General features: G+C 43.9%; 1 protein-coding gene across 1 annotated transcript in view; it reads right to left on the bottom strand.

Annotated features, from left to right (window-relative positions):
* Window positions 1-19,119, bottom strand: part of MRPL21 (mitochondrial ribosomal protein L21) — a 48,222-nt gene that overhangs the window by 13,681 nt on the left and 15,422 nt on the right. Inside the window, exons 4-5 of the mRNA XM_015412832.1 lie at window positions 12,047-12,210; window positions 6,915-6,967 (exon numbers count right to left, since the gene is read on the bottom strand). Coding sequence (XP_015268318.1) covers window positions 6,915-6,967; window positions 12,047-12,210 — 217 coding nt within the window. The remainder of the gene's footprint in view (window positions 1-6,914; window positions 6,968-12,046; window positions 12,211-19,119) is intronic.

Here is a 19,119-nt window from a genome sequence, read left to right as displayed (position 1 = left end):
GTTCTCTCCAGTTCGGGGTAAAGTCCTTTGTCAAACAGACTCTCTCGAAGTCCGCTGCCTCGGCGGGAGTAAACCTCCCTAGTGCCCTTGGCATTATACAAAGTCCAATCATCCTGCGCCGGCACCGTCCTCGGGCCCCAGCGCGAAGGGGTTGGAGGCGGCCAAGACAAGTACGCAGGTAACCGGGGAATTGCTCCCCCCACCGCACCCGACGTAGGTATGGTAGTCGTGGTGATCACCGATGTGGAGGTTGTAGGGACCGATCCTGTGTCCCCCTCCGTTGTAGGTAGGTTTCCCTCTGCCCCGCTCATGATCACGTCAGATTCGGGACGATAGGAAAATTGAGAGTTCTAACAATATGTTGGATCCCCAAGCATCGAGAATAAATCCACGTTTTAAAGAAAAGCAAAATTTATTTCAAAGCATTGGAAAGACACTCAAACACGTTCTTTGTTAGAACTGACTACAAACGGTTAGGGCAAACATGATAAAGGGATTTGAACCAGGTACAGAACCAATGGGTCACTTTCCCGCTGGCGGGTGAAAGGAAACGGTTGCGCGCTCATTCCCTGAGAACCAGGCTATCTCCAGACATAATACAGGTGCAGTTCCCAGGCTCTAAAAGCAACAAGCTGGCAGTCAAGCGTACTCCCCCATCACATCCTCCAGTTGTTTGGCTTAGGCATTACAGCAGAGTAAAATACTGGTGCACAGGCAGGGAGGGGGGGGGTCAGCAACTATACAGAGATACAACTAACACAGAACACCATGGCAGCTTGCTGACATACTGCCCCATCTTTCCTTTCAGACATCTAGGAAGGCCTCATTATCACAAATCCTCATGACACAACATAACACAACAGAGATTGGCACCAATTGCCAAGTTTGCACAACCACAGTATACACCATATCAAATTGAATTGTCCTAAACAGAATGAGGAAACTCCCAGTTCACTGATACAACTATTTTTTGAAGCTGTTCTGTGATAATAACATAACTGCCACTAATTCCATTAACTACATGGCATCAGAATTAGATGATATTCCCCAACGGCCTCCAGTGAGACCAGAGGAGGTTATTCCACTTATTGAACAGCTAAAGCCAAGAAAAAGCCCCTGGCCCAGACGCAATTCCACCCGAAATAGTTAAAATAAATCCGGACTGGTGAGCTACCTTCTTGGCAGATTTCTTTACCATAGTCGATAGAACGGGAATAATGCCAGTGTCTTGGACAAATGCAATACTGGCTCCCATTTTTAAAAAGGGTAATTAACAGTTACCATCCAATTACCATCCGATAAGCCTCCTCTCTATTATTGGGAAACGGAAACTCTATGCTAGACGATTGGTTAACAAACCTGGATCTTGGATGTCAGAACAAGGAATTCTGGGTCAAGAACAAATAGGTTTTTGTAAAGGGGAATCCATCCTAAATCACTGCGTGACTCTTATGCACCTTGTTAATAAGTATAAGAGGCAAAAAGGCACCAAAGTATATGCAGCCTTCCTAGATCTAAAAGGTGCTTTTGATTCAATCATAAGAGAACGTCTGTGGGAGAAACTTAAGTTGATGGGGATGGAACCGAGGCTTTTACATTTAATAATGAAGCTTCATCATAATACGACCTGCCAAGTTAGGCTTAACAACGTTGGTGACCTAACTGAAAAAATTCCAATTAATATAGGAATGAAACAGGCCTTTTAGCGCCTTTTTTAATCAACCTATTTATAAATGATTTGGCACCTACCTTATCTCCGATCAATGGTCACAATCCTAAACTTGGCTCGATCCCCACCCCTTTACTCCTTTATGCTGATGACGCAGTGCTTTTGCCCCTAACTTGTATAGGTCTGAAACGCCTCTTGAAGAGCTTTGTAAACTATTGTGAAAACAATAGGCTAGTTCTGAATTTCGAAAAATCCAAAATGATGATCTTCAGTAAGAGTTGGAAGCCATCCAGATGGATTATTAGAGGTCATTTCATTGAACAAGTCAAAAGCGTTAAGTATTTGGGTATCCACTTTTACTATAACACCAGATGGGTCTATCATAAAGAGAGAGCAACTGAGGCAGCGAACAACATCGCTGTGGCGATTACACGTTTCCATTATACCAGGGGTAACCAGTATGTGCCGGTGGCCCTTAAAGTCTTTAATGCCAAATTAGCTGCTCAATTATTCTATGGAGTACCAATCTGGATTGAAGCCTTAAAATGGGACTTGGAAAGAATTCAGTCCAGATTTTTTCGTTATGCAGCTTTATGCTTAGAAACCAATCAAAGGCTTCTATCGACCAGAGCATGGCTGATAACAACTCAGTTCTGGCTTAAACTTCATTTCCATGCTAAAGCTAAAAGTATTATCACTCACATGTTAACTGAGTCCCATCTCTCTCCATGGCTTAGATATGTAGAGGAGAAACTCTCTGCAATAGGAATATCCCCAGATTATTTAGCCCCCTTTTCACATAAACAAGCCTATGCTATTATTAAACAAAGATTTCTCGACATCGAAAGGCAAGAACTTAGGGAACACGCAGCCAGCAGATGCTCCCCAAGCAGGTTGGGGACTTTTGACATGGGCTCTACTGCGAAGTATCTGTCAAGTTTAACAGCCCCACACTACCGCAGAGCATACATGCTTGCACGCTTTAATGTTCTGCCATCGGAGGTGCTGTTAGGGAGGTACCGCCAGATACCATATGTAGACAGACTTTGTCCTTAGGGCTCTCTAAAAGATATAGAATCCACTACACACACCATACTTCATTGCCCCCTCTATAGGGATACTGTCTTTCCATGATGTCTTGTGCTGTCAATTCCAATAAAGGGTTTGTGTGTGTGTGTGTATGTGTGTAGGGGGGGGGGGAATGCCGGCACAGAAGTATCTGGTCAATAGCAGCCTCAGCCATCAAAAGCCAAAATTGTTTCTAATTCAGGACATTTCTGTACTTAAGAGGAAAGAAATCAGGTCAAGTGTGTGTGTGAATGAGGAAATTATGTTAGATCTAGATGGAGTAAAGATAAGCACTGCCAAGCGGGTAACCGGATCTGTAACATTTAGGGTAACCTGTATGCACTACTTCCTAAATAAAAACCCCAAGGACTTTCCTATTTACAGTCCCTACGCTGCTAGTCAGTGCCTTTTAACCTCAAAGGATCCAAGATCTATATGTGGGATGTCAGGAAAAGGGGAGGCGTGGTGGTGAGGGGAGATGCCAGCAAAGAAGTATCTGGTCAATAGCAGCCTCAGCCATCAAAAGCCAAAATTGTTTCTAATTCAGGACATTTATCTACTTAAGAGGAAAGAAATCAGGTCAAGTTTAGTTACATGAACAAAGTGATCTGTAAGACACCCCCCTGACAGATACAGTGTCCACTGACATTACAGCCCCTAACATCTCCTCAATGTACTCCTTATCGAGGTTTCCAAGATGTGCTAATTCCAGTCATGTGTCTTGGCAGAGGCGTGCGCCAAGTTGTCAGTCTCCAGACAGACAATGGAGACCGCGTACGTCTTCGGGAGGTCAAAAACCCCCATACCAAAAACTGACCCATACCAAACAGGTCAAACCCTCCAAGCAGAGTTTTTGACTTCCCTGTCACCAAGTCAGTTCAAACCCGTCTATCACCCTTCCTTCATATTTGGTGTCACATCACCTCGGACGAATGGGTGCTGTCAATCTTGACCCGAGGCTACCGTATTCAATTCCACCAGAACCCATTACTTCTGTCGTCGTCTCCACGCACCCTTCCCCACCTCTCCTGGACCCTTCCCCACCTCTGCAGAAGGGAGCCATCGAACAGGTACCACCACACCTCCACGGGACAGGATTTTATTCCCGATACTTCACAGTCCCGAAGAGAGATGGAGGCCTTCGACCCATTTTAGATCTAAGGGCACTGAACTGTTTTGAAACCTACCATCGCTTCCTCATGGTGTCCTTACAGCAGATTATACCACTCCTACGGAAACACGTCTGGAGCCGCGGCCACCACTATTCCCCCTTCGTTATTTCTACATCATCGCACACACCCCCACCATCCATGTGGGTACCATCGGGGTGCGAGACGACCCTAGATTGAGAAGGGATGACAGTGCTACTGGAACATACATCGGTTTGGGATTAACTCCATCTTGGGATAAATGATTGACGTGATATCTAGAGCACCAATATTTTATTCGATTGTATTATATTGTTTTATCCTGTTTTTATCTGTTTTAATGTTGGCATTCAGGCCATCTTGTTAGTCGCCCTGAGCCTTTGGGGAGGGCGGGGTATAAATATAATAAATAAATAAATAAATAAATAGCAACGGACTAGCCAGACTGAGAAGCAAAATCTGCGAGGAAGGCTCCTGATGTTCAATTAGCACAGGACCCCTCCACTCCAAGACCGCACTGCAACTCACAGTACTGAACTCATGCAGCAGCCCTTGCACCTGGTCTCCTTTTTTCCTGGCACAACACACCCAGAGCCTGAGGACAATCCTCTTCTAGAGATATCCAAGAAGTAAAAGGATTATCTTCTCGGCGGCAGTTGATTTATGCAAAGAATTAAAATGTAACAATCACTCCAAAGCAGACTACACTACTGCCACAAAGTGGAGGAGTAATTAGGAAAAGCGGCGGAATTGACTAGCGGCAATTTTGGTTGGTTTTTAACTCCTGAGAGGTGGTTAGTGTGAACCTAACTTTATGGTCCCATGGGTTAGCAGTAAGGAGAAACTAAGAGCAAACAGAGCAAGTATTGTTTTGTTCCTCTTAAAATGGGGTGTGACACACCAAAGCATAACTAAGATTTTGATGTGCTTTTAAAAATAGAGTTTTAAACAACGGCTGAGGGGTGACATGACCGAGGTTTATAAGATTATGCATGGGATAGAGCAGGTAGAGAAAGAGGTACCTTTCTCCCTTTCTCACAAGACAAGAACTCGTGGGCACTCCATGAAATTGCTGAGCGGTCGGGTTAGAACGGATAAAAGGAAGTCCTTTTTCACCCAAAGAGTGATCTGCACTTGGAATTCACTGCCACAGGAGGTGGCGGCGGCTACAAGCATGGACGGCTTCAAGAGGGAATTGGATAAGCATGTGGAGCAGAGGTCCATCGGTGGCTATTAGCCACAAGGTATAGATAGGGACTCTGGGGCAAGTGATGCTCTGTCTTCTTGGTGCTTGGGGGGGGGGTCAACAGTGGGAGGGCTCCTAGTGTCCTGGCCCCACTGCTGGACCTCCTGATGGCACCTGGTATTTTTTTGGCCACTGTGTGACACAGAGTGTTGTACTGGATGGGCCATTGGCCTGATCCGACATTGGCTTCTCTGATGTTGTTATGTTCTTAAATGAGGCCGTAAAAATAAGGGGGGAAATCTGTCCCTTGTTTCCTGATCTTTTATTTCCTACTTGCAAAAGTGAAAGTTCTGCCTGGATGTATGACTTGCATCCTGTTGAAAATCTTCATTCCATCAACAGACCACAACTTCTCTGCCTCCCCCCTGCTGTTGCAGCCCAAAAGGCCCTCCTGAAATGCTGCATCTGGGGGACAGTGGAGCTGGAGGCCTGCGGTGGGAGTGGGGGACTGACAAACAAACACTGCCCACCCCTTCCCTCAGAGGAAACGACTGAGAGAATCCAGCCCTTGGCTCTCTGCGGAAGGAGCTTGCAGCCCTGGCCTTAATGTGATGCTTCCCCTATCAGCTACTTTAAAGAAGAAGAAGAAGAAGAAGAGATTGGATTTATACCCCGCCCTTCACTTGGAGTCTCAGAGCGGCTTACAAACTCCTTTCCCTTCCCCTCCCCACAACAGACACACCCTGTGAGGTGGGTGGGGCTGAGAGAACTCTGACACAAACGGATCTTTTTCAAAGACAGCTGTGCCAGAGCTTGTGACTGACCCAAGGTCACATCAGCAGGTGCAAGTGGAGGAGTGGGGAATCAAACCCGGTTCTCCCAGATTAGACTCCGCACACTTAACCACTACACCAAACTGGCTCTCAGATTTTATATCAAACTGGAAGAGTAGAAATAAAAATGTTCAACAGTCACCCCCTGAACCCAGTAAAACACACTTGCCTCATCTTAAATAGTTCAAGCGCATTAAAGGTCTTTTCACTTTTTGCCAAGTCTGTGCCACATAGCCTTAGCACTGCATTTTTTGAATGAAACCTTTTGCGAACTCAGCTCTACAATCACACAACTGGAGTACACCAAAGGCAACATAATCCAACATCCCCCTAACCCCATTGCCCAAAGACAGGACCACCCAGTGACCAGATTCAACCTTCCCACTGTAGGTCCCCAAACTATTGCACAGAATGTCGCAAGCACAGACCAAGTTCACCGTAGTGATTTGAGAAGGCAAGACACTGTGCAGTGGGAAGCGACTCCTCCCCCAAAACCCGATCTGAAAGTGAACGTGCTCTCTTTGTGCCAAATATCTGTTTTACTACCCCACAGAATGGATCCCAGGAGGCACTGTCTTGGACCCACTCCACGGGCAAGATAACGATAACTATGAGGGAAAAGCCCCGGGCATAGAAATCGAAATGGGAGATCCTTTTCAGCCCCCAAACCTCACTCCCAGGTACTGAGGCTTCATGGCTTTCAACGCGTTTGGTGAACTGTCTCCAGCCTGCTCTCAGCAGCAGGAACAATAAGTTCAGAGTAGACCCTCGCTCCCTCCTCCTAAGTGCAGACCTATACTCTTTCCGTTACTCTAAGGACAGGATGAGTAAGACATAGTTACACAAACAATTGTCGCTTTCTCTCCCAATTTCTGTTATGTTAGGGTGATTTGCAGGCATTCCTTCTTAAGCGTTCAGTGCGGTTTTCAGTGAACTTCATAGCCCAGGAAACATCTCTATAAGGAGGGCAGCTAACTTCAGGGAAAGAACTATCCCAAAGTATGTCTTACCCCAGAAGTGGCCTCCCAAGCAGCGTGAAGTCATCTGCACCGACCAGCAACACCTAGGGCAAGATTGAAAGATACATATCCATCATTATGTCCCTGTTACAATTATCATTACCCCAGGAACTGTGTAAAGTGCGCTCAATGTTTCTTTAACGATAGCAATAATGTTAGAAATATGAAAATTACGAAAGTGATACTAATACATTCAAATTGTAAATCCAGTTACATAAGATTGAAGATAACAACGACGGTGGGACGGTGGTCTCCGGAATGCGATGCCGTTTTGACAAACGTCTTCTTCTGACCAAGAATCTATAAGCTTATACATGATATAATACATATGAACATTAGTACTTAAAGGTAAAGGTTCCCTTGCTCGAAAGCCAGTCAAATCCGACTCTAGGGTTGCAGTGCTCATCTCCGTTTCCAAGCCGAAGAGCCAGCGCTGTCCGAAGACGTTTCCGTGGTCATGTGGCCGGCATGACTAAACACCAAGGCGCACGGAATGCTTTTCCTTTCCCACCGAAGTGGTACCTATTTATCGACTTGCAATGTCTTGCTTTCGAACTGCTAGGTTGGCAGGAGCTGGGGCCAGAGACGGGAGCTCACTCCATGATGCGGCACACTCGGGTCTCGAACTGCTGAACTACCGACCTTCCACAGCCTGCAGTTCAGCGTCTTAACCACTTGAGCCACCGCAGCTCCTTTTTAGTACTTACATCTTAGGTAATTGTACAACAAAATTTAAAATAAACTTGGTACAAAACCTTACTAAGTAAAATTACCTAAGATGTAAGTACTAATGTTCATATGTATTATATCATGTATAAGCTTATAGATTCTTGGTCAGAAGAAGACGTTTGTCAAAACGGCATCACATTCCGGAGACCACCGTCCCGCCGTCGTTGTTATCTTCTACCTTATGTAACTGGATTTACAATTTGAATGTATTAGTATCACTTTTGTAATTTTCCTATTTATAACATTACTGCTATCGTTAAAGAAACATTGAGCGCACTTTACACAGTTCCTGTGGCTCTATCTTTTCATGTCTACGGACTGTGACCATATTTGTCTTTGTACAATATCATTACCCAACAGTAGTATCATAATTTTGGTAATTTATTTGAAGAACAGGCGCATTAAAATATGGTTATTTTGTTTTCTAGCTACAGTTTACAGTTGACTATAATGCAAAGGTAGAGAAGAAACAGGCCAGTCCAATACATACTGTATTTGCTGAGAACTGTGTTTATACCTTTAACTAAATTCACTTCGAACCAAAAAAAGAAGATAAAATTTGCTTTGGAGAGATGACAGATACGAATTAATACATCTAACTATCTTCATACACAATGAAATTCTGTCAGTTACTGTCATCTCCACACACTTTCAAAGGAAAAGGGACTTCTTGTGGTGGTCCTTTCTTTGGTAACACAAGAGGACAGTACTGGGAATGGCAGATCTAGCTATCCTTTGGGTTCGGTGGAATTCAAACAGCTGCGTCAGGAACACAGGGTGCAAAATCATTAGAACTGTCTTTTTTCGGTCCATCTTTCTAACCAGCTATTCCATCAGTGCAGCAGTACAAAACCATGCAAAGCAGATAATTGGGATCTTCTTAAGTTTGTGTTGTTAAATCCTGACAAGATGCGGCCAGGATTTACTGGAAGCTTAAACATAAAAGCGATACCTTTTCACACTGTTCTGAATTTCTGCCCTTCCAGCTGTCAGCTTCTTGCAAATGTCTCATCTATTCCACCCAAGGACGTTATAAGTGGCTGACAGCAGCACAATACCTAGAGAAGGCCTCTCAGCACTGGAGCCACAGGAACAGGTTTATAAGAAACCTTCTTCCCCTTGCTGAATAGTTCCATAAACAGGCACTTGACCAGAATATATATATGTGATGATCACTCACTTGTGGTGTTTTATGTAAGACTTGGACAGACCAGGTTCCATGTTAACATTAAAAGTGGATTGAGCTAGATGTTTTGAAGCACATACCCCTGTCATGAAATGCTATCCAAAGAAGGTAGCGTGTATCAGTTATATATATAGTTATATAAGAGTGTATCAGTTATATATTTTTGTAGAAAAAGCCCAGCAGAAACTCATTAGCATAATAGGCCACACCCAACAGCAGGAACTCATTAGCATATTAGGCCACACCCCTGACAGCACCGCTCATTAGCACATTAGGCCACACCCCCATGTTACCAGAAGTGTGGTCATCCAGCCACACCCACCTTTTGCTTCTTATTCTGTTTACCTTGTTTGTTGTCAAAACCCAGGGCTTTTTTGTAGCAGGAACTCCTTTGCATGTTAGGCCACACACCCCTAATGTAGCCAATCCTAATGAGTTCCTGCTGTTGGGTGTGGCCTATTATGCTAATGAGCTCATGCTGGGCGTGGCCAACTTGGGAGCCAGCCGGAACTCCGTTCCTGTGCGTTCCTGCCCCAAAATAGCACTGGGTGTACCAACACTCAACAGCAATAGATCAGACTAGAAGGCATTTCTTATCAGTGCCATTATTCTAAAGGCATACCTGTTTTGGGGACACACTTGGGAATAACACCTAGAAGAGTGACACTGACTGGTTTGAACTGAATGGATAAACGTCTTTTACTATACACTGCCAGGATTTTTCAGATGTGAGAATCTTTCTCTTCAAAAAATTCTGGGATTAAAATTAAAACCCATCAGAAAATCATATGGGTATCTGCGACTAGAATTTTTCCCCCACATTCAGAAAACTCATCTTCAGCCACCAAGTTTGAGTAAAATGTCTGGACTGCCAAAAGGCCTGGAGAATTGCATCCTGCTCCTTAATAGAGGCTTGATAGGATGTTGTTTACTTTCATGCCATGAAAAGCTTCACTTGCCCACTTCCACACATTCAGCCTGTATTAATGGGACATGACTTTTTTTCTTCCTCTCTAGGCAGTTGGCAACTCTATGACATTTGGATAGCTAGCCTTAACGGTGAACATTTTTGTTACGGAGTATTCCAGCACTTCCTTTCAGAAGGGGGAGAGGTTCATACATGTACCCAGGGGTCATTTCCTGCAGGAGCGCACAGGAGCGGAGCTCCGGCAGTAAAGAGCCCAGGGGGCGGGCACATGCAACAAGCCCCACCCCCTGCTCCCAGCAGCCCTCCGTCAGAGCAAGAAGCAGCTAGGTAAGCTGCAGAGCTCCCCCCGGCCCCCCAGTCCAAAACAGTCCAGTGGCACCTTTAAGACCAAGTTTTATTCAGGTACGAGCTCTCCCTCCTCTGTGAGGACAGATCTGCACCTCCCCCCCCCAATAGCTAGCAATCCAAAACAGTCCAGTGGAGCCTGAGCGGTGGGTGTTGCCTTCTGACACACTTCCGGTGATGTCAGGGGTGTGGGTGGCATATGCAAATAAGTTATGCTAATGAGCTCCTGCACCTCTTTTTCTACAAAATGACCCCTGCATGTACCTACTGTATTACTGCTTCTAAAACATTATTGCTTCAGGAAGCACAGTTTGCTAGGGCTTTTGAGGGGGTTTGAATAGCAGGCATCTTTTAAGAGGGGTGGGAGATTAGGAGTTTGCTATCTTACTTTTGGATTTAACTGTAAATGTTTTAAACTATTATTGTAAGCTACCTTAGGCCATGAGGAAAGGCAGGATACAAGTGTTTAAATAAATAAAGGGCTACTATGGAAGAGGAGACACTGTTTCTCAAAAATGCAATATTTAAAAGAAATTAGTAACCTTTGCTTCATAATCTGAAACACAATCCTAAATAGACTTTTGGTCCTCAAGAGAACCTGCTATTCTGTTCTCAGTCTCCTTCCAAAACATCAGTGTGCAACTGAAGCACAATCAGTTCTATACAGATAAGAAAAAAGTGATACTGATCACAAAATGGCACAGCTAGATGAGTACTTCAGGATTTCTGTTGCTTTAAAAATGCTGTAGGGGCCTGTGGCACAAGGGGGCAGCAGGCTCCTGTCTGTCCTCACGTTGTTTTTCAAGAGTCCACACCCCTGGGACACTTGAGCTCTGGAAAAGCAGCACATCTGCCCTTCCTCCATCCCACGGTCCTAGGCAGGATTGGGCCCAATGGCATTTTTAAAGCAACAGAAACTCGGAGGTAAAATGGCTGCAGCCTCCACAGACTGTCCCCCAGGGATGCTGTATCACGTAGTTGTGCCCTGATTGAGAATGAAACTATTTACAGAAGACAAGCAAAACAAAAGGGTGCGCTCTCCAAAAATATCAACCTGTCTGACAGGATGCAGAAATCTTCATGGCTGTTTGCCTGGGGACAACTGCCCCCACTTCCATAAATCACAGCTGGCCTTTTTCTAAATGTTATAGTCATGGAAATGACCAAGACTGTCCTCACCAGGGGTCTTTTCGTAGAAAAAGAGGTGCAGGAGCTCATTAGCATAACTTATGAGCATAACTTATTTGCATATGCCACACCCCCTGACATCACCGGAAGTGTGTCAGAAGGCAACACCCACCGCTCAGGCTCCACTGGACTGTTTTGGATTGCTAGCTATTGGGGGGGGGGATCGTGCAGATCTGTCCTCACAGAGGAGGAACAGCTCGTCCCTGAATAAAACTTGGTCTTAAAGGTGCCACTGGACTGTTCTGGATTGCTAGCTATGGGGAGGGGGGAACTCGCAGATCTGTCCTCACAGAGGAGGGAGAGCTTGTACCTGAAGGCGGGCCGGGGGGGGGGACTCTGCAACTCACCTGGCTGCTTCTTGCTCCTCGTGGCCCAACTGAGGACTGCTGGTAGCAGGGGGTGGGGCTTGTTGCATGTGCTCGCCCCCTGGGCTCCTTACTGCCGGAGCGCCGCTTCTGTGCGCTCCCACAGGAAATAATCCCCAGAAATGACACTGTCCTCAAGTAAGCAGAGGGTCATGTATAATTTTTACGACACAGTTGTGTACCCAATTGTGTGGAGAAAATTAGAATCGCATATGTGAACAAGCCCAAAACATATTTAGCGATGTGAAGTTTTAAAACAGCGCTTCCATCCATCTATTAATACAAGTGTTGTTCAGGGATCCATTTTTTAAAAAAAATAATAATCAGGCCAGTAAGGAAATATTTCTGCGGGCATAAAATGGTTGATAATAGGGAGGCTCACCTTCTCCATCCGGATTCTGTCTCCACATTCAGCTGGTATGTGACCTTCAATCAAAATCAAGTCTTCACCGGTTACTTTCCACTGTCTGCTGGCAAAGTGAACGACTGCAAATAGCCTTCCATAGTGTCTGTCGGCAATTTGTTCATTCACTTTCTGCACAAGCTCTGGGGGAAATTGGTAAATTGGTAAAGAACTGAAGTGAGTATGAATTCTAAACGTGCATACTAGGACTGTGTGTGTGTCACCCTTGGGGAAAACAATTCTTTCACAGCAACATGAGGTCCATTTATTTTATTTTAAAGCATTGATATCCTGCCTTTCTAAGAATCTAGGGGTGTGCAAATAATAATAAAAAAATTCGGCCCGATTTAGATTCGGCCGAATCGGGCCGAATCAATTTCGGCATGCAGAAAGACTCCCGCATGTCAATTTCGGCAGTTGAGCAGATTGGGAAGTCTTTCACCAGCCGAATGTCAATTTCAGCCCCATTATATCCTATGGGCCATTGAAGTCAATGGTGAAAACATAGGGTATATTCTGGGGGCTGGAAGGGAGGGGGTTTGAGGGAGAGGCTCCAAACTTGCAGGGTAGCTGCTGGGGCCCCTCCCCAAGATACTCACCATGTTTCAAGAACATTGGACAAAGGGGGTCCAATTCTACGGGCCCCCAAACAGGTTGTCCCCATCCCCTCCACTGTTCTCTATGGTGGGAAAAAAGCAATTTCCCCCCCACTATAGAGAACAATGGAGGGGATGGGGGCAACCTGTTTGGGGACCCGTAGAATTGGACCCCCTTGGTCCAATGTTCTTAAAGCTTGGTGGGTATCTTGGGGAGGGGCCCCAGCAGCTACCCTGCGTGTTTGGAGCCTCTCCCTCAAACCACCTCCCCTCCGGCCTCAGAATGTACCCTATGTTTTCGCCATTGACTTCAATGGCCCATAGGATATAATGGGGCTGAATTGCTGCCGAAATTCAGCGGCAAGCCGATTCAGATGAACCGAATGCACATCCCTATAAGAATCCAAAGCAGTTCTCAATATATCATCAAATGTCACTTATATAAAATCCATCAGGTCACACACACACACACACACGTCACGCAGAAGCTGCAAGGCAGTCCTCTGTTATGCCTGGATCCTACTCCGCCTGACAGCTCCTTTCCCTGCACCATCAAGAAAACCATCAGAGGGAAGGCTAGAAAGCAGCCAGCTGAGATTCACTTCTGCAAGGAACATTTCACTGCATTTTGTCATTTGTATTGGTTTTTTTGGCTCTTGAGAGTCAATTTTTTTACTGAAAAGCAGGATAGAAATCATTGTTATAATTTTATTATAACTTCATTATTATAGCAGGCACGACCAACTTCCGTATTCTTAGCGGCTGCTCTTTGCTACAGACAGTGCTCTTGGGGCCAAAACATGTTTACTGCTGCATAGTCTCCCACGGTGTGCTTGGGCATGACTGGGCATTGCAGCGTTGACTTTACTGCCTCAGCTTGAACGGAGGTATGATCTTGCGACTGCCACATCCCAGCCAGCCACAGTGAGAGGCCCAGATGCCTCACAGAAGGGCTTCTCCCATGAGACACCTGGGCCTCCTGATGTAGCTGGCTGGGATGGAGTGGTTGCTATGGTGCCTGCAATGCCTTGGAAAGAGGGGGGAAAACTGTGGGTGCCAGTGGGGGCAAGCAGCGGTAGCAAAAAACAGATGTTCCCTCATGTATTCAGGGGGTGGTAGAGTCAAGAAAGGTCAGAGAAGGGCAAAGGAAAGACAGGAAGATGAGCAGAATACAATTGCCCTAAGCTGTTGCATATGCAGCAGATCCCCCCCCCCCCATCATGCAATGGGCAACATGAGCTCTTTCAGGAGAGGGGATAAATAATGGGGAGTCGCGGAGTAGTAACAATGTCTTTGTCCCCTGTCTCTTATGCTGGGACTGACAAGCTTTACTGAAGAAAGAGGACTGGAGGTTAAACAACATGATGTCTTGAAAGTACCCTCCTGAGAAGGTGTTGGGTTAGTAGCCAATTATTCTTATTTGGAAAATAGATCTCTTCCTTTGCAGGATTCCTGGATTTTTCGATGTCATGATTTGCAAGGTCAAATGGTATAAAAGGTACAGAACCAGACTGGTTGGGCCGGAGAAGGAAAAGCAATCCCCCCCCCCAGTTATAAATGGTTTGAGGGGAGTAGAATTGTGATGTCACAGGACAGAGCTTAGTGATGTCTGAGGTGACCCACTGAGTTTTAATCAAGGAGCACATGGCCCATGTAACCATTTGATATCTGAATCCCCGGATCTAATAGCAATGCAGTTAGCTCTTGTGCCAATCAGGAAAACAGCAAAAATACCCATAGACAAAGTAGGAAACTCTACCTATTTAGGGTTTCCCAGGTACGAACACAAAAAAATAAGACAGTAGGTTAAACTCAAAGAAAAAAGACACCCTCTCAAATGGCCTGATGAGGACTAAATATACTCTATGAGCATTAAACGTTGAGAGCAATTGAGAGTTAATTAAAGGGGGTGGGGGAAGAAGGAAAGGAAATTATCCTGCATAAGTCCCTGAGAGCTTGGACAATCATGGAAAAGGAGAATGTGGGAAGTGGAATGCAATTTCCAAACTGTTCACTCCTCCTGAGATTTCTAACAAGCCCTCAGATTTTCAGAATTTTAAAAGCCAATTTCATTATATCAGTACAAATTTTTCGGACTGGAGTTATGAACATAGAATAAGATCAGCAATACTGTTCTGTACTTTTTTAATTAGCTCAGTTGGTTTGGTCAATTTCTTTCCTGTACACATTGTGTCAAATATAATCCCATATATATGTGGGATGATAAAATAAGCAGTAACAATTACAGTATCTGATCCAAAGGAATATTTGATCTCTTTTCATGCCCACTAGAGTCAAAATACTTCCTTAGTATTAATAATGTTAAAAATTCTTTATGGTAAAAGGGGTATTGCCCCACTGGATTAAACTCCCACTTGATCAAATCGCTCGAAGGTCTTCAATGCAATGCACAAGAAAAGGAATGTAAGCAAGACTGAATAGATTGACTTTCATAAAGGCCTGTGCAGAGGACAGTGAGGCCCAGACCCCCCCCCCCCCATCATGCAATGGGCAACATGAGCTCTTTCAGGAGAGGGGATAAATAATGGGGAGTCGCGGAGTAGTAACAATGTCTTTGTCCCCTGTCTCTTATGCTGGGACTGACAAGCTTTACTGAAGAAAGAGGACTGGAGGTTAAACAACATGATGTCTTGAAAGTACCCTCCTGAGAAGGTGTTGGGTTAGTAGCCAATTATTCTTATTTGGAAAATAGATCTCTTCCTTTGCAGGATTCCTGGATTTTTCGATGTCATGATTTGCAAGGTCAAATGGTATAAAAGGTACAGAACCAGACTGGTTGGGCCGGAGAAGGAAAAGCAATCCCCCCCCCCAGTTATAAATGGTTTGAGGGGAGTAGAATTGCGATGTCCCAGGACAGAGCTTAGAGATGTCTGAGGTGACCCACTGAGTTTTAATCAAGGAGCACATGGCCCATGTAACCACTTGATATCTGAATCCCCAGATCTAATAGCAATGTGGTTAGCTCTTGTGCCAATCATGAAAACAGCAAAAATACCTATAGACAAAGTAGGAATCTCTACCTATTTAGGGTTTCCCAGGTACGAACACAAAAAAATAAGACAGTAGGTTAAACTCAAAGAAAAAAGACACCCTCTCAAATGGCCTGATGAGGACTAAATATACTCTATGAGCATTAAACGTTGAGAGCAATTGAGAGTTAATTAAAGGGGGTGGGGGAAGAAGGAAAGGAAATTATCCTGCATAAGTCCCTGAGAGCTTGGAGAATCATGGAAAAGGAGAATTTGGGAAGTGGAATGCAATTTCCAAACTGTTCACTCCTCCTGAGATTTCTAACAAGCCCTCAGATTTTCAGAATTTTAAAAGCCAATTTCATTATACCAGCACAAATTTTTCGGACTGGAGTTATGAACATAGAATAAGATCAGCAATACTGTTCTGTACTTTTTTAATTAGCTCAGTTGGTTTGGTCAATTTCTTTCCTGTACACATTGTGTCAAATATAATCCCATATATATGTGGGATGATAAAATAAGCAGTAACAATTACAGTATCTGATCCAAAGGAATATTTGATCTCTTTTCATGCCCACTAGAGTCAAAATACTTCCTTAGTATTAATAATGTTACTTTTTTAATTAGCTCAGTTGGTTTGGTCAATTTCTTTCCTGTACACATTGTGTCAAATATAATCCCATATATATGTGGGATGATAAAATAAGCAGTAACAATTACAGTATCTGATCCAAAGGAATATTTGATCTCTTTTCATGCCCACTAGAGTCAAAATACTTCCTTAGTATTAATAATGTTAAAAATTCTTTATGGTAAAAGGGGTATTGCCCCACTGGATTAAACTCCCACTTGATCAAATCACTCAAAGGTCTTCAATGCAATGCACAAGAAAAGGAATGTAAGCAAGACTGAATAGATTGACTTTCATAAAGGCCTGTGCAGAGGACAGTGAGGCCTTTCTAGCACCACTTGCTGAAAAAGAAAAATTTAGTGGTTCAAATGCTGCATTCCATTTAAAACAACTGTCCATAACTGCAGAACACCCTAATAAAGTCGTCATCCATCATCAGCCTGGACAGTTTTGCTTCCTGGGTCTCAATTCTCTTATTCCGTCTCTGCCCTGACGTCTAAGGAGCCACTGTCAATCTTCCAAAGATGGCGGAACACAGCTATCACAAGGCAGAGTTCACAACGTGAACATTCCTTCTCTGTTTTGTTTTTGAGAGAGTCACACCCTTATTTTAAGACCAGTCAGACCAATATAGTCAAAATGAATGGTCCACCTAGGTCAGTACTGTAAACCCTGGCTGGGAATGGTTTTCCATGATCCCAAAGCAGCTCTTTCTCAGTGCAGTTTCGTGGGAGCTGGGGAGTGTACTTTGGCTATGCAACGATGGCCACTGTCGTACAAGTGGGATATCACTGCACAGCTCTAAGCCACAGAGCCTTTTCCAAGTTCTACCTCCCTTTGATTTGCTTGGAAAAGGTCTTGAAATGATTCTAGTACTTGAGACACAATGGACCATGAATCACTGAGCTTTTGACAAGCAATCTGCTACTCGGGAAAGCGCAAACTAGTCTTTTCCTGACTTACAGAGAACAGAAAAGAAAAAAGTTTAAGACTCCGTGTGCTACTGGATTTATAAGCAGCTCTTCTTTTTAAATTAATGTATCAAAATATATCTTGATATTAGAATGAAAAACACTCCAAAGAAAAATTACAAATAAATTGCTTTCCAATAAACAAAGACAGTGAAGATAAAATATTATCCAAAAACATCAATTTAAATTTGTATATCGAAATACATTTTCAGTCTGATCTAAAATGTCCTTTTTACCCTGTTCCATTATGCCAATAAAGGTCAACCAACCAAATATTTCTTGTAACATTTCACCTTCAGTTCACTTATATGCAGAGATTGTAACAAACCAGGTTTTGCATACCCAGGCTTTAATATTTCAAAGTGCCTGGATAGTTCAACATAAAACTAAGAGCTGAAATAATCATGTTAAAAATCAGACGCAAGTGAGATTTTAGATTTTTTCCCTAATATAGTATAAATAGATAAACAATGGGCTAACTTCTAATTCATAATCATCAAGTATCTCAGTCTCTCTATGACTATTTCCTCAGTATCCTTTCGCAGTGGTGCAGTCCCAGGAGACATAGAAGTACCAGAATGTTTTCTATAACGCCAGCATAAATTTGAAGCACTAGATACTTCAAGCAGTCCTTTGAGGTGTCGTATCACCGAAACATCGTTTTCAAAGAGTTCTTCCTAACTACAACTTTACTAGTTTACATCTCTCTTTTAAAAGTTTACACCAATTTTGTCGAGAAAACTAAATTCTACGCCAAGCTCTTTCTCACTTTTTCTTAAACTGGCATTTGTTATTATGAACTTTATCTACACTCGTCAAGGAATAAATTTTAACTTTTAATCCAGGTTGATCAGGATTATATAGCAAAAGTTCAAAACTAATAAGTGGTCTTAAATATTGTAGGTGTCATTCTATGTCCCCATGTTATACTGCTTTCATTCTTTACTTGACCGTAGTGATTTGTACGACTGTCCCAAGCTTTATTGTTCATGTCTTTTGAAATATTAAAAATGTATTAAAAATATACTGCATATTCTTCTTGTAGCACAAAAGAAGAGTTTGACCTAGAGATACTGAAACAAGTAAGTTTTTTCTAATCCAAATCTTCATCTGACATTAAATGATTTTATCTCATTTTGCTTGTCAATTATTGTGTCTGTCTGTCTGTCTGTCTGTCTATCTACCTACCTACCTACCTACCTATCAACAGCTCCTCTAAAACAACTAAGATTCAAAAATCCGCCCATGGAAGTTTCTGTAACCTGAAACATAAGGCTAACAAAGTGCAGGGCTATTTTTGGGCAGGAACGCACAGGAACGGAGTTCCGGCTGGCTTCAGAGTTGGCCACACCCACTACAGCCAAAGCCTCTGTGTGGGAAGGCCTGGAGAGCGGCAACGCGTGACCTGTCCAAGGGTCGGCTTGCCCGGGCTCCCCGCAGCCACAGGGAGCCCGGGCAAACCAAGGAAAGGCATGGTGGCCGAATATGCTAGTGAGCTGCACTGTCAGGGGTGTGGCCTATTATGCTAATGAGTTCCTGCTGGGCTTTTTCTACAAAAAAAGTCCTGACAAAGTATACTAACTTTACTACAATGTTTCTAGCAAGGTGTGGTCAGAAGCACTGCAATGGCAAGTTGAGCACCTGCTCACAAGCACGTGTACAAGCCAATATCCGTGCCGCAGGACAGCTTTTAGCGACAAATAAATATTTTCACTTGCAAGCAGGAGCTTCTGCTTCCAACTTAAATTCATTGACAAAACGACTGCTTCTCTTGGGTTTGTTTTTCCTACACTGTCTCTGTTCATGTGCTCCACTAAAGGACAGAGCGCAGCAACAAATGGGGGGGGGGGGGCAATGAGAA

This window comes from Gekko japonicus, unplaced genomic scaffold, assembly GCF_001447785.1.
Source record: "Gekko japonicus isolate JY-2015 unplaced genomic scaffold, Gekko_japonicus_V1.1 scaffold1149, whole genome shotgun sequence".
Classification (NCBI taxonomy): Eukaryota; Metazoa; Chordata; class Lepidosauria; order Squamata; family Gekkonidae; genus Gekko; species Gekko japonicus.
The sequence above is the reverse complement of the archived record's forward strand: the minus strand, read 5'-3'. Positions and strand labels throughout refer to the sequence as shown.